This window comes from Nycticebus coucang, chromosome 17, assembly GCF_027406575.1.
Source record: "Nycticebus coucang isolate mNycCou1 chromosome 17, mNycCou1.pri, whole genome shotgun sequence".
In the NCBI taxonomy this organism is placed as follows: domain Eukaryota; kingdom Metazoa; phylum Chordata; class Mammalia; order Primates; family Lorisidae; genus Nycticebus; species Nycticebus coucang.
The window spans coordinates 73,644,805-73,660,834 of record NC_069796.1 but is presented as its reverse complement, the minus strand read 5'-3'; the positions used below and the strand labels follow the sequence as shown (position 1 = coordinate 73,660,834).

Here is a 16,030-nt window from a genome sequence, read left to right as displayed (position 1 = left end):
ATGGGAGTGGGGAGCTCCCTAAATCCCAGTGATTATAATGGAAACCTGCTGTGTTTCCATAGAAACCTAAAGAGGGTATTCTTCCCTGAATGTAGATGGAGGGGAGGGGTGACGGTAAGGTGCAAGCTACTGATGAGCTGAAGGTGGATGCAAGGGGTGAGGCCTGTGGCCCCTGAGACAGGAGGACAAAAGGACCATGTGAGGAGAGTGGGTTCTACATGAGGGGAATTCACCTGTTACTGTGTCCCACCAGCACAGCAGGCCAGTGGGGTACAAGGTAGTGAATACAAGTACCATGTTCAGTTGGGTAATGGGAAGAGAAAGCATCTGCCTAGGGTCACCCCGGCAGGAAGCCGTACAGCCTCCATCATTCAGCTCAGAAGGTCTTCCTCCATCCTATCACCCTGTACTCCAAGTTGTGACCAAGAGACAAAGTTCATCCTCTATTTCCTGCCCCTTATCCACCCAGGCCTGCCAGTTCCACACACATTCTCAAAGCATCCAGAACATTATTTTTTTTAATAGGTGTTAGGACGTTTGTTAATCTTGACAAACTCAGATGGCTTGTTGTCACTGTTGTTGGTTGTCTGGAATCATAAAGTCAGAGAAAGTTCACATGTGTTCATGTAATATGGTAAGAACATATGGATGAACAACTGGAAAAGACAAGTAGTTGAGAGAAATAAGAAGTATATGATACATATATATGCATATATATATATATATATTTTTTTTTTTTTTTTGAGACAGAGTCTCACTATGTTGCCCTCGGTAGAGTGCCGTGGCCTCACAGCTCAACAGCAACCTCAAAGTCTTTGGCTCAAGCAATTCTCTTGCCCTGGCCTCCCGAGTAGCTGGGACTACAGGCACCAGCAACACCCAGCTTTTTTCTTTCTTATTCTTTTTTTAGAGATGGGGTCTCACTGTAGGTCAGACTGGTCTCAAACTCGTGAGCTCAAGCAATCCACCAGCCGTGGCCTTCCAGAGTGCTAGGATTACAAGTGTGAGCCACTGCACTCAGCCTTAAGAAGTACATTTTGAAAGCAATTGTTCTTTAATCATCTGTCTCAAACTCAGGGAAGCAAGACCCACACAAACAGTGTCCACATCTGTCTGGCTTGCTGCTATATCCCTGGGACCTGGCACAGTACCAGGCCCAAAGCAGAAAGGATAGATGGATGGAGTGTTCTAGCTCAGAAAGCACTAGAAAATCCTAGAATCCTGGAAATCTTAGAGGGGTACCCATTCCATTTGGATCCATCTGCTGCTCTATAAGGATCATTTTTCTTCCATAGTAGGGAGGGAAGGGCTATTTCAAGAGTGAGGAGAACTGTGAATATGGATGTTCCCTACCTGTGAAGCACGTGTGTTCCCAGTGTTAGAGGGGTGAGAATCAGAGCTCATAATTAGTGTGTTAAATTCCATCTTTGCTGTAATGCAGAGGTTACCCAGCCTCGGAATCTATCTCCTTAAGTTTCCACTAAGGAGAATGAGATCCAGATGGAGCGGGCAGAGACCCCCTCTACCTCTCAAGACAAATAGGGGTGCAGAACTGGGTGATGCATCCTGGATGCAGGAGACTCGGTGTGTGTGTCAGTGGATGGCTCTGCCCATTGCCCAGGAACACCCTGGGCTTTCGCTAGAAGCTCTCTGATAGCCATTGATGTTGGCTGGCATTTACTGAGGACACAGCCCTTGGACCAGCTGTGGCAGGAGGCTGAGAAAGAGTCTGCCTGTCTGCTATTCCTTCCCTAGCTGCTAGTGCAGGGCCTGGCACATGGAATATACTCAGGAAATATTTGTTGAATGACCGGCTGAATGTTTGGTGCCTACTCTGCTCTGAATGTTGTACATGCACCTGGCGTTTAAACTTCACTGAGATCCTTTGAGTGGGTACTGTGCTCATTTTGCAGGTGAGGACATGCTGGCATGATAATGGGAAATGAATTCCCCCAAGATTTCACAGCTTATAAGTTGTGGAGCTTTGCTTTGAGAAACAGCCCGTGTCTCATCCATTATATAGGTCACCCAGCTAGGATTATATCCCTGTAGAGGGACCAGGGAAAAACAGATGGAGAAAGGACATAAGGAGGGGAGGACAAAACCTGGTGAAACTTACCAAAACATTAAAACAAAACAATTAGAAACCCTTCCCCAGTGTTGCGTCTGGCCCTCGTTACTCTTCAGCCCTGCCTCTTCCACGTCAGACTCTCGGGGCAAGGCCCCCTTTGGAGCTTTGTGAGCCATGTATGGCAACTGGGATATGCCCTTTTAGCAGCACTGACTCTGATCTTGGGCTCTGGGAGGCGACATGGGGATAGAAAACAAGGGCAGGCATCCCAGTAATGACATCTGATTTTCAGCCCTTGCTGGGAATAAAGCCTTTAGCCGGCTCTGCCATATCACAAACCAACATGGGATCTTTGGCCTTCCATGTGCAACACTTCATTTTCCCTCCGGCGAAACAGGCATCCAGTGTTTTCATGATGACACTGCCTGCATTCCCACGCCAGCTCCTCATCCTTGTGCCTCCTGGGAGCCCTGGTATGAAACCAGGTAACAAACACATCTAAAAGCTTCGGAGCCTTCCTACAAGCATCCTGGTGTGTGCTGAAAACTCCTCCATCAGTGACTCTTCCTTACAGGGGAAAGGGGACAATTAGGGACAGAGGTAGCTGTGCTTAGCCTGCAGGGGAGTTGAAGAGGATTCATGAGTTCCAGCCTGCCTCCCTGGGCTTCAGGGAGCTGAGCTGACCAACAGGGCAGGCTGAGAGGCCCTGAGGCCTGCTGGCCTCATTCCTTGGCACACAGAGGTCAGAGAGCATCAGCGCCCACTCCTCAAAGGCTCCCGCTCCGACTCCCAATCTCTCGACCCCTGGGAACCCTGGTCTCCTGATGGCTTCTTGTACCCTCATAGACCTTTGCGATAATCAGACAACAGAATGGCATCTGTATAGTAATGACTCCAGAACACAAAAGCAGAATAACAACAACAACAAAAAAAGTGGTGTTAGGAAATAGCCATCAAGGAAGGAGTATTTAAATACACCGGATTGAGGAATACTCTGAGGAGTCTCATGTGTACATTGTCAAGGACGCAATTCAAAGAGCGAGGTGTAATATATTAGTAGCAATAATGTCACTGATGGTAATAAAGAGCAATAGAAGCTGACACGTCTGGAGGACTTCCCACATGCCAGGCGCTACTCTCATTTGTATTATCTCACTTTACACATGTTAATTCCAAAGAAAGCCTTTGAATTTTTACTTCCATTGTACAGAGGAGGAAACTGAGCTGTCAGTTTTATCGTATAAACCTTTCTGTTCTTTAAATCTTTTATAATGAGGCAGTTTTTATGCATAACATGTGCAAAAAATATAAAAATCATGAACAATTAGGAGCACTAAATAAACATGAGAGAGAGACTGGACCCGATATTTACCAAACGTCTGCCATCAGGCTGCCTTGTTACAGGACTCACGTTCACTTAATGACAGGTTGGCAAGGAGAGCATTACAGGTGCCAATTCAATCACTGAGAACTGGAGGTTCAGAGAGGTGGCATAACTTTCCCAAGGTCACACAGCCAGTAAAGTCCCTAAGAACCTGAGACTGAATCCCAAAGCCCACACACTTCCATGTCAGTTGGGCTCTTGGTGATGTTAAATCAGTCTGTGCTGATTTGAATGTACTTTCCTTCCTTCCTCTCTCTGTTTTTCAGCGTAGAGTATGATTTTCGGCAGCAGGAAGGCAGGTTCCATGAAGTTCTGCAGAGTCTGGAGGAAGCTGAGCCAGCTGAAGAGGCATCTCCCCCACCAAAGTCCCCAGCAGAGCCACCGGTCCCAGAAAAACAGGACTTAAGGCGGAAAACCAAGAAAGTGAAGAAGAAATGCTTCTGGTGGATCTGAGCTCCTTGGGACCAGCTCCTGCACCCTCCCCTTGGATCTCCCTGAGAAGGGGAACCCACCTCCCTGAAGGTCTCCTCTGCTCCTTTGCAAAGGCCCTGGGCTGTGAGCCCCTTGACCTGGGAAGCAGGAGAGCCGTGGAGCCGGTTTAGTCACTGCTGGACACCTGACCACCATCCTTCCTTGAGTGCGTGCTACTGCTTGCTGAGGACTTCGTGGACACTTGAGTGACCACTTGCTAAGTTCTCTGAACCATGTGGCTAGGCCTCATCCTGGTTTGCAAGTCTAGAATCCCACCATGAGCAAAACCCCTACTGTACCTTTCAACCCCTCTGTGATGCCAAGCACTTCCTTCCCATCCTGGGTTCATCAACCCAAAAGAAAAAAGAAACTGTTGTGTGGAGCTAGAAGATAGAGGAAGGTTCTAAGCAGATAACCCAGAACAAATTAGATGAATAAACTGGCAGTTTTCTAAGATATCAGTGTATACAAGCACAACAGAGTGGGCGGGCATAAGAATGCAAGATCACCCTGGTATGTGAGGGTCGCTGCCATTTTTAATTAGCTCCCTTGATTCCAAATCAAGGATCTGTCATCTCATGCCATGTGGGCCTTACTGTCTGACTCAGAGTAATGTCACTCCAGGGTACAAGGAAGTCGTTGGTGTGGATGGCCTGTGCAATTGTAATGTAAAGCTGTAACTGTCAATTACAATTACAGCTGTTTCAGAGCTCACCTTAAACCATCATGCCTGTGGCCTGGGCCCTGAGACTACCTGGCAAATTGGTGAAACGTGATTTGGATTTGAACTTTAAGATCCCACAGCAACATTAAGATTGTGAGATCCAGTAGCCTATCTGTCAGATACATCTTATCAGTAACATAAATAAGGTTAAGATAAGACACAACCCTCTTGTCCATTCATCCACTCTTGTCTGCTATAGCCTTGTAGCTAGGTGCAAACTTATATTAATTGACAGAGTGTCCCTTCCTGGTTACCAAGCAGTGGTCACCTGATTGAAGAAACACAAATGAGGATAAGGATATAGGCCCTCACCCCCCCACCCCCCACCATTTAGCATTAAAGACCTTTTTATTCTCCCACTCAAGTCTGAGTTCTTTAAGATCTGGCTCATTCTTTTGACAAGACCCCCATACATGTGGTTCCGGTGAAACTTGCATGGCTGAACAAACTACTAAGGTAATATAATTAAGTAATTGCTACATACTCTTGGGGATGAGGGTAGGATGGCAAAGCTCAGATTCCTTCTGGCTAAATTAAATTCTCTACCAGCCTGTGGTTGGACTGATACTGCTAGAAAGGGATCTTGAAACTAAATATACATTAAATGAAGAGGGTTAGTAATCCCCTTTGTGGAAGACCTAGTGTCTGACTTAAAGACTTTGCAGGGTGCAACATTCTGTGTGAACACAGGATATATGTACCCCACTGCAAACTGAGACTAATTGAGCAAAGCACCCCGACAGTTTCACCTTCCCCTGTCACAGTGCTGCAGTGCACAAAGCTATTTCAGTGAGAGTAAGAGGGAAATTTGGCAAGGAATCTCGGCTTGCACTATTTAAGTCTTGGAATGTCATTCAAGATGTTCTTGTTCTGTTTCTAGTGTAATGTTTAAACCCACAAAATGAGACCGGAATATATAACGTCAAGTTAGAATTAAGATAAATACACTTGTCATTCTTAGGAAGCCACATTTCAATAAGACACTGGCTGAAAGCCACAGATCTTCCTTTCTACATCCATAGGATCAACTCTCAGTTGGCCCAAGCAATGGAAAAGAACAGCATAAAGGATAATCCAATAAAGCAAAATCATTTGGGATCTCTTATGTAATTCTATCTTATAATAGAGCTTCCATCCTAATTTGCTTTGCTTATACCAATTTCAAAGGGATTTATATTCTTGAGCATTGTGTAGAATGAAAATAATCCTGTTCCTAGAATTAAGAGACCCAAGAAACCAAGCAGTCTATTCCACTACACTTTGGCAACTGTCTTAAATTTTCAGGGTCTGTTCATCCATTCTGGAATAAAAGATAAGAACACCTGCTCTACCTATCTACGTTGTAAACTCTGTGCATGTTCCAACATCACGTGAGCTGGATCACTGGGCAAAGTTAGCCTGGAATGATGGCAAGATGTCTGGGGTACCTCACACAAAATTGAGAAGCTCATGTGGTCAGACACACAAGCACTGAATTATATAAAACTAGGGTTGGAAAATGTCAACATTTCTAGAAATAAAACTAACTGAGGCCATAATGATCCCAGATCAAAGCACAACAGCACTGCATTGCTTGGGCCACCAACCTGAAACCAGGAAGGCATTCTCTTTGGAAAACTTAACATTTAAGATCATTATGAGGAAAAGGGGATTGGATAAACACTTTCCTGATGAACAAAAATGATTATGTTTAAAAAAAAAAAAAAAAAAAACAGGCATAATATACCAAAACGCCACACTCATGTATTTATGTGAAAATCACCACTTCTTTGTAAAATACTATGTAACATCTACCATGATATCCTATAGAAATGCTGTACTTGAGGTTATATGGTTTTATGGAGAAATATTAATTTAGCAAAAATTACTTTTATAAAATTGAAGGTAAAAAGACCAATATATCAACTTAAATTGCAGGCGTTTATGTAGCTGCTTTCTCTGTAGTTTAAAAAGAAAATGCGTATTCACTATCCTTGGAACCCAATACCAGCTCATCTATAGAGCACCTTCTTAAAGACAATGTACTAATATAAGGTTTTGTAAATTTCTAAACTGTTTTAAATGGGATATTATCTTTTGCAATAAACTTACATATTTTTCCTAGGTTTTAAGACTCCATTAATAGCTTGGGTTGATTTGGGTTATAAAATTTAAACTTAAGAAGGAAGCCTTGGTGTTCCTAAGGGCAAGTATGGCTTTCGTTATAATTGGTTTTATGTATTTCTCAGGGAAACAAATAAACAAAGCCCAGATTCAGCACTCAGTGTCACCAGGACCACAGAGAGCCCCTTCCAGCTCTGTTCAGATGACTCCACATTCAGATTGGCATTATCATGTCCATTACCTGAACTTTGACTTACTGATGTTCTTCTTTAATTATTTTCCCCTTCATTTTTTGCCCTTAAAAGGCACCTTTATATCCCCATATGAGAAAAACCCATATCATGTTTCAAAAATAGAGGATGAAATCAAAATAATTTTATTAAATTTCTGCTAAACACTGTTGAATGTTGAGGGTGCTTAGCCTGAGACCAGCTCTCCTTGTAAAAGGGGAATATTAACAAATATTCAACACGCACTAAAGCCGCATTAAAACCAAACCCATTTTCTACTCGACTAATCAGGATGTTTGAGAGAGAATTGAAAAGAAAACAACTTCCCCATCATGTGATTCAATGTTTTTTTCTTTTTTTTTCTCCCTGCCTTGTCCATGAACCATCTCACACCAGCTTGTTTATACCTGGGTATAAGTCTCCTACTTTGGGAAACACCAATTTAGGGAAACAAAACCCTGGACATAGACTAGAAGTTTTGGGTTTGACAGCATTCCGCCACCTTCTTTTTGCTTAGTGACCCTGGGCAAGTTATTTAATTTCTGTGTGACTCCGGTTCCTCTGAAAATGCCGAACATAGTTCCTCTGAAAATACCGAACATAACCCCTGCCTCCCAACAGTATCTTGACAATGAACTGAGCAAAAGAATAAGCAAAGCATAATGGACGGCACCCATCAGGGGCTCGATAAATGTGTAGTCATTCATTTGCTAGGGAAGGAAATTGGGAGACAGGATGGGAGATGGCGACATGAGGTTGCAGTGGTTTTCAGAAACAGACTTAAGGTGTTCTCAGGGCAAGGAAAGAACTCTTCCCGGCTTTATGAAAACCACCTGAAACCATGAACCATGACAATGAATATTAAGGAGCAAAGTTCTCAGGGATTCAGAACACTCAGGCACATAAAACACAGCATAGCACTGTGTGTATGAAGGATTCTTGTTGCATGGAATCAAATATCCTAGAGGTGAAAGGGACTTGAGGAGCCAGGTCCCTTTTATTTTTCATGAGTTGATATTCAGGAAAGCTAAATGATTTGGCCAAAGACTTGTAGCAATCCCATGGGAAGGAAGCACTGGGAGCAATGTGGTTGGGGCTTGGGAGGATGTCTGAGGGGCCAGAGCCCTTGTAGGAACTACTGAGGCTGGACTTGAACCCATTCTTACCTTTACCAGCTAAGCTGAGTCCTCAGTATAGCCTTCACTTGAAAAGGCTCTAATTTTAAGCTGCTAGAGGCAATGTGCTGTATGCTAAAAACATACTTCTTTTTTAAGTTCTAAGAAACAAAGATGTTTTATGATCATTACGCCCATCAAGCATTGCTTGCAAGGAAAAGTCCTGGTGGACAAATCCAAACCCAACATTGTTCACATCGGGTGCAAACCATGTTCAATAGGCTTGACGGTAATCCCCCTTCTGGGGGCTTTCACCTACCTTCCTCCCCATCTTCTTTTAACTGACATACAGCCTAAATTTCTACTGAGCACGTCATACCACCCCTACTCCTAAGATTTCACAAACGTCTGATTTCTTCCCACCTCCCACAGAGCCCTCCACCTATAAACAGTGAGGAAGCCTCCTCTGGCAATGCTCAGAGCATGGTTCTCTCATTGCCAGGCCGAGCCAGGGTCTCAGGTCAGCATGGTTCTCCACCATGGGCGTCCTGCTCCAAACCCACTTCACCTCTCAACGGGTGTCCACAGGAGCCTCCCATGAGGTCTCCTCAGATTCACGCTCTCTCCCTTCCGGGACATTTTCTGCAAGCAATTGTCGCAAAATTTGGATCAAAACCACGTCATGCTCTGGCTTAAAACCATCTAATGGCGTCCTAATAATCTTAGAAAGTAAGACCAAGTCTGTTGCATGGACCAGAGGCCCTGTGCCACCTGTCCCTGACCCTCCTCTAAGCTCCCACCAAGGGCCCTTTTGCTGTCTGCCCTGCAGTCACGTACTGCTTCCTTGGGTTCCTCGGCCCCACTGTGCTTACAGCCCCTGAAGCATCTGCCTGCACTGTTCCTTCCACCAGAAACACTCCCCCCTCTCCACCCTCCTTGCCCAGTTTGAAGCTTTGTTGGATAATACTGCAAGTAATGCCTCCCATGACTGCTCCCACCACCACCAAGACCACACCCAACACCCCTCCTAGAGACTCACGTAGCACCAGAGACCTTTGTCATCAAAGTCCTTGCCTGGCGCAAGATATATGTACAAGGACAAGAACTTGTCATTCTTTTCTTTTCCTTTTTTAGAATTTATACATTGTATTTGGTTGCTAAATCTCTTTAGTCTTGTTTTTTTATTGAGCAATAATAATAATAATAATGCAAAAAAGTAACATTCATGTTGTCAAATAAGAGTATGTCTATTATAGAATGCTTTGACTCTGAGGTTCAGTATGGAGTCATCAGTTAACTACTTCTTATTTTTTTCCAACTTTGTCATTCTTTGATGCATGTATTTCCCTCTAAGTAGCCTATAATCTTCCTTAAAGTGGGAATCTTGCTTATTTTTGCTTGCCTTTGTATCTCCAACACTTACCACAATCAGTTATAATATTTGTTGCAGGAATAAATTAACAAATAAATTGGATCCAGCAGGGAAATGCTAAAAAAAATGATTCCCTGTTTTTCCTTGTCCTTCAGTCCCCAAATGTTGGTGGTACCTTTAGGGGGTACAGCATGTATATCTGTGCTCCCAAGATTAGGACTTCAGTAGGTCCTGTGCCAGAGGCTCCCAACTCTACTATGGTCCATATGACATTCAGGACCCAGACACAAAAAGATACTAATGTCCACTTCCAGTACCCATCCTCCCCCACTCAGTACCTCTATCCTAAATATTGACAGCCCAGCTTAACCTTGTTTCAGAATCAATTGCTATCATAATTAAATCCCAATGTATTTTGCACATTTTACCAAGATGCTGCCTTACCATATGAAAGAGAAAATGAGTTTTGAAATTAAAGCAGATTGTTAACTATTTTTACAGTAATGTTTCTATTAAAATGCCAGAATTTATTACATCTGACCTAGTGCATTCCAGACAAAACGCAATTCAAAAGAGACATTTTGGGCAAAGCATTTTGCCTGGGCTTAAACCATGACTTACATGAAAAGACAATAAAATCCAAAGGATTATTCGCTCTGAAGCAAATAAAAGCTTTATTATCATGAATGGCTTTCACAAATTCTCAGAATCCATAAGTATATTATATTAAGTTTTACACAAATGAAACCCATATTTTTTTCTCCTGACAAAAACCTCCGTTTTTGTGTTTGTTCGTTTTTAAAATCATTAGGTAAACATGGTGACCTCCATTTGGTGCTTCACCTTGGTTTCCCTGGTAGCCCACATGATGCTGTGATCCCCCGAAGGAAAGCCCTCCTGCTCACCAGCCAAAGGGGACACGATGCTGTGATCCCCCAAAGGAAAGCCTTCCTGCTCACCAGCCAAAGGGGCTGAGTCATTTTAGCTGCTGAACTCACACATGCTGCCATGGAGCACACCAATCCCACAGGCAGAAACCACCCCCTCGGACAGGCCAAGGAGGAGAGAGGACATTATTTGTTATCATTTTGTTTGCTCTGTTGCTTTTTAAAAATAAAAAACAATTTACCTCCAGTAGTTGGGGGTTGAGGATCAGAGAGCAAAAGCAAAGCAGAACACCAGCTTTCACAGACTCAGACCCCCGATTGGATTTCACGCATTAGATCCCTGCCATTTCTTCATTAAAACCCACCCACCGGCTCTAAGAAAACATCTCAGATGAACCTCAAGCCATCGTCCCTTTTTCCCGTGAGTCAGCCGTTGCACCCCTTCTCTGCACCAGGCTAGCTGCCAAGGATGCTGAGAGACAGCGGCAGGCACGGGCCTGCCCCACAGAGTTCACAGTCCAGTGGGGTGGGGGTGGGGGGCATCCAACAACCATTTTCTGAATTGCCCCACTTGTAGGTGACACAGCCTTCCCCTGACCTCCCTAATGCTGTGCCTGTATTCTCTGGCGGCTGTATTTTTCTCATCATCGCTCCCTTTCTCCACTATATGTTAAACTCCCTGAGATGAAGAACCACTTTCTTCACCTTGCAATGTCCAAATCCAGGAAGTTTTTGTTAGTGAAGTGAAAGACTTCGCCATCGTGAGCTCTTGTCTGTTCCATGTGCACCCCTGTCCTGGTCTCCAGGGTATACATCTCCACATTTTCCACCCCCTCCAATCCAGCCTCCTCGCAGATGTCTGGGGGGAGCTCTCTAAGACCCACATCTGGCCACGTCATGCCCTGGCTTCTATACGTGCGTCATGACGAGTGTTTTGAGATACCCGAAAATCAGGAAACATAAAATCCATGCAGATGGAAACAAATGAAGCCCTCCCAGCAACACTGAGAAGCCAAGCAAATTGAAACTTGCACAGGTGACAGAAAGGACCATGCTGACTGCGTTTCTTGGAAGTGAAACAATGGACCATAACACAGCCTGTCTCGAGACTTTCGTATCTCCAATTGCACCCCACCACCATCATAGAGAATAAAATTTCTTCCACAGCAAACAAGGCTCCTTATAATCCAATACCAACCTTGTGCTTATAGTCTTACTTCCTGCTGGGTCACTGTCCCCAACTCCATTTCCTTGTCACTTTCCAAAAAGTCAGAGGCTGCTTCCATATATCAGTGACTTTGCACTTGCTGTTCCCCTGCCTACGAGACACTATTCCATTACCTATCTGCCATCGGACATAATTCTCATTTGGGGGAAGAAAAGAAGAGCAGAGATTGTACTACTGAGAGTGAAAATAGAAGCTCTAGTTTCTTGGTCATAATGAGTGATTACTAAATGTTTTGCTTCCTTTTTCTCATTTATTCCCCCCCCCCAAAAAAAAATGCCACAAGGGACTTTATGATTTATCCTATTTTCCAGAAGAATAATTGAGGCTTGGGGGGTGATAAGTAATTTGTCAAAGTCCACAGGCAGGAGGTGGTGACGGCTGGAGATCTTTCAAGGTCTGCCAAACTTGGGAGCCTGGGCTCTCAACTCCTATGCCAGACAGCAAGTTGCAATTTAAATGTCACCTCCTCTCTGTAACTTTTTCTGATCGTTCCCCGCCCCTGCCATGGAATTAGTCACTCCATCCTCCGAATACCCACAGCACGTTGTGCAGGCTGCTACTTCTCCTGTCATACTGGCATCTCTTCTGTCAATTTCTCCTATTCATCTCCACCGGGAAGAAAAACCCTAGGGAAATGGGGAGTTGTCGTGTCCATCTCCGGGACCCTTCAAGGGCTGCTCGAGTTGTCTGACAGGCTGTAAATGCTTCATATATGCTTGCTGAGTAAACTGGGAGAAAACATGGCCAGGGAAAGAGAGACTGACCAGGACAGGCCAGGAGTCCTGACTTCTGCCCCTGATTTTCTGCATAATTTTCAACAAGCACCTTCACCTCCATCCCCCACCTCCATCTTTAAAATGAAACCATCTGCCATTCTGGCTTCACAGGCTGTTTAGAAGAAAAGTGAAATTATATACATGAAAATGCTTTAGTCATTTTGACTACCTCATTAATTCCTATTTTTAAAGAAATAGTGTTTGAAGTTGTTTCTCCTGATTATAAAAGGAAAGCAAATGATTTTAGAAAAACTGAAACTCCAGAAATGTGCAAAGCATTTGTCTTTTAAGCAGAAGATACAAACACAGTGTTCACCTCAGAAAAGGGCCTGAGCTGTGGGAGACGGAGGGACCCCGGGGAGAGGCCACATTATCTTCCCCCTCCCTGAATTTCAGTTTCTTTGATGACCGCAGTTGCTATATTCCCGTAACTCTTTCTCTGTACTGAAGTCATACAATTTTATTGTGTTATTAAAAAATCATCATACATACCATTTAATGCCTGCACAAATCCATCACTGCACGAACGTAGCATAAATCTCAAAACACAGGTTCTGATTTTGAAGGATCGTTTGACAGAACTGATTCCTTCAAGTCAGCAAGGCCAGTAGCCTGGGCAGGGATGACAAGGACTCAGACTTGTTAGTGGTTGTTCCAACCAGGCTCCCTCGTAGGCAGTGACAGCTCCTCAGCAGCACTCCTAGGGAAGGCTGGTCTGGGTCCCAGGCCTTTGACTTGGACATGGTGTGCCCCATTGCACCCCACAATTGCTTCACAGCCCAGCTGTAGCAACAGCCTCACGTTACTTCTCAAATGCAGGAAAGAACCCAAACAGAGCCGTAAAACAGTTTGTAACCTTATTCATGACCCCTGTGTCAAAGAAGGTGCTGGCAGGGTAGGAGAGGAATAATAGCGCTTATTTACTGAGGACCTACTATGTGTCAGGCCCTGTGCTGTGAGCTTTACATACGCTGTTGTTCCAACGTTGTCATGGGATTGGCAGGTAATAAGTGTCATTAGCCACGCTTCACAGATAACAGAGCTGAGGATTCGAGCTTTGAAGAGACTTCTCCGGTGTGAAATAAACCTCCTCACTCCTTCAGGAAAGGAGGACACAGGTTCTGGCCTGTCAAACCCTTTCAGACGCCATAGTGTGGCCCCTAATTCCACAGCCCTTGAAAAGGAGAGCTGGGCATGAAGGCACCCAGTCCATGTCCAAATGGCAGATGTTCTGTTTCTAAAGTTCTCCAGGGACAAGAAAAGTTGGCCTCTCTTCCAGTGCCAGGAAATAGGACAAGAGACATGGTAAAGTCTTACCTGTAAGAACACACTTCAAGTCACTTGTCCAAATCACATGCGTCCAGCTCCACTAACAGAAGCTGTAAGGCAGCGAGACATGGGAGGTAATTTCATTAGGATTCCCTAATGCACTGCTCATTCTCAGTGACTGGATTCCCAGGACTTACTGCACAGTTCCCAATCCTTCTTTTTCTTTCCTTCTCTCTCTCACGCTCTCTCCCTTCCTCTCTGGATGCTAAAAGCTGCAGCCCCTATGTGGCTGATGAAGGCTCCTGCTAGGACACCAGCTTCTCCAAGGCCTGAGCTCACCTGCTCTTGAGAAACACGAGGCGTGTGTTACGAGTCAAGTGTGAAACTTTCAGCAACAGTGACAGCATAATCTCCACTTCCTAGGAGCACTTGCTACTCACGGCAAGGTCGGCTCCACTGGACAGAGCAGGGAGGATGCAGTAGTATCCTTCAGCAAATCTAGAAATCTCATGTTTCCTCTCAATTCTCATTTTTGCAGCCCATAGTGAAACAGAAGAAAGGTTTGGAAAATGAAACATGCTCTATTATGCCCCAACTCTTAAGCTTGAATCTATCTAAAAGAATTCCAACACACAGAGCTAATAGGGTACTTGGAAATTTGATATTAAAAAAATCCTTAAGGGAAAAACTGGCATGAAACAAATCTTTCCTTGCCTTATTTTTAAAATCAGAACTTCTTGAAGCTTGTCATTAATGTGTTCCTTCCATTTAGTTTGTTCTTTCCATTAAATCACTCCCATAAGCTTGAGCTGAGTACCTGCCACATGCCAAGCCATAGACGGAGGGACAGAAACTCCAAAGATAAAAAGACACAGCCCCAGGGTGGGGGCCTGTGGCTCAAGCGGCTAAGGCGCCAGCCACATACACCTGAGCTGGCGAGTTCGAATCCAGCCTGGGCCCGCCAAACAACAATGACGGCTGCAACCAAAAAACAGCCAGCATTGTGGCAGGTGCCTGTAGTCCCAGCTACTTGGGAGGCAGAGGCAGAAGACTCGCTTGAGCCCAGGAGTTGGAGGTTGCTGTGAGCTGTGATGTCACGGCACTCTACCCAGGGCGACACCTTGAGGCTCTGTCTCAAAAAAAAAAAAAAAAGACATAGTCCCTGGCGTGGCTGGCTCTACTCAGGAGCTACTCAGGAGGCTGAGGTGAGAGGATCACCTGATCCCAGGAGTCTGAGGTTGTTGTGAGCTATGATGACGCCACTAATTCCAGCCAGGAAATAGAATGAAACTCTGTCTCAAAAAAAAGACACAGCCCCTTCCCTTGTGGATCTTAGTTGACTGTGGCATGTAGATAGGTAAAGAGAAAGTTTCAATGTTGTACCTGAAACCTGGACAAAGAACAATGGGACAGTGAAGAACCCTAGCCATCAGGGGTGGCCAACCTTTTTCCTGCCACACATGGGAAGAGTAAGAGTTGTCTTGGGCCACTCAATAAATACACAAATGTTAATGGAAGCTGATTAGCAAAAAAAGCAATAGGAGCCCTGCAAACTTTTTGTGATACCTGACACGACTGATAAGCAAAGACAGTCCTCACAAAATCAGCATGCGGCCCCTGGCTACAGGTTGGACACCCCGGTAGCAGAATGCAGGAGCTCCACAGACCACAAGATGGGATAAGGCATAAAATGTTGCTCCTACTTAAAATGCCCAATCCTTCCTCTTCACCTGTTCAAATTTTTCATGGCATTCAAGACCCAGTCTCAGTTCCATGACGTCTACCTTGGTAAATGACTTCTGCCCCTATGTACCATGGGTTCATTGAAAGTTAGGATACTAGTTCTTTGTTGCATCTATATTTTAGGTCAAGTACTTCCTGATATGAAAATCACCTGACAGTCACTAAAGCAATGTTTCCCCACCCAAAGCACATGAGAGCCGTCCACACTACCACACGAAGCAGCAACCAAGCTGCCCTGAGCTAATGGTGCCACCATTGTCTACCGACTGTAATTTCAAGTCCCTGGCATATATTTTACTGTATTTTTTAAGTTGATTCTCTCCCTGATCCCCCCCAACACACACCCATACACACACATACAAACACAATACACATATCCACACATTTTCCTAAATTTTCTTGATTACACTGATTATACATAGGAAAGCAATTTCCTAGAAACATATAGTGAAATGCACAAGAATGTGGGCTTTGCACTGGCGCAGACCTGGATCTGATGTGGACCTAGCTGCCTCCTTGCCAGGCTTGCAGTACTGAGCCAAGTGTGCAAGCCCTCTGATGGTTGTTTCCCCTTTGAGAGGAAATCATTTTTGCCAACATCACAGGTGAAATCTGATAACGTCCTTAAAGAGCTTGTTACCATCTCTGTCACACACA

General features: G+C 44.5%; 2 protein-coding genes across 3 annotated transcripts in view; one reads left to right on the top strand and one right to left on the bottom strand.

Moving 5' to 3' along the window:
- Positions 1–10,350, top strand: part of INSYN2B (inhibitory synaptic factor family member 2B) — a 126,021-nt gene extending 115,671 nt beyond the window's left edge. The window contains exon 4 of one of the 2 annotated variants that reach the window (XM_053566745.1): positions 10,282–10,350. In XM_053566745.1, coding sequence (XP_053422720.1) covers positions 10,282–10,285 — 4 coding nt within the window. In that variant the 3' untranslated portion in view covers positions 10,286–10,350. Of the gene's footprint in view, positions 1–3,721; positions 5,212–10,281 lie in introns of those variants that run through there. The other variant, XM_053566744.1, reaches the window with a different exon arrangement.
- Positions 1–16,030, bottom strand: part of DOCK2 (dedicator of cytokinesis 2) — a 466,833-nt gene that overhangs the window by 236,673 nt on the left and 214,130 nt on the right. The window lies entirely within an intron of this gene.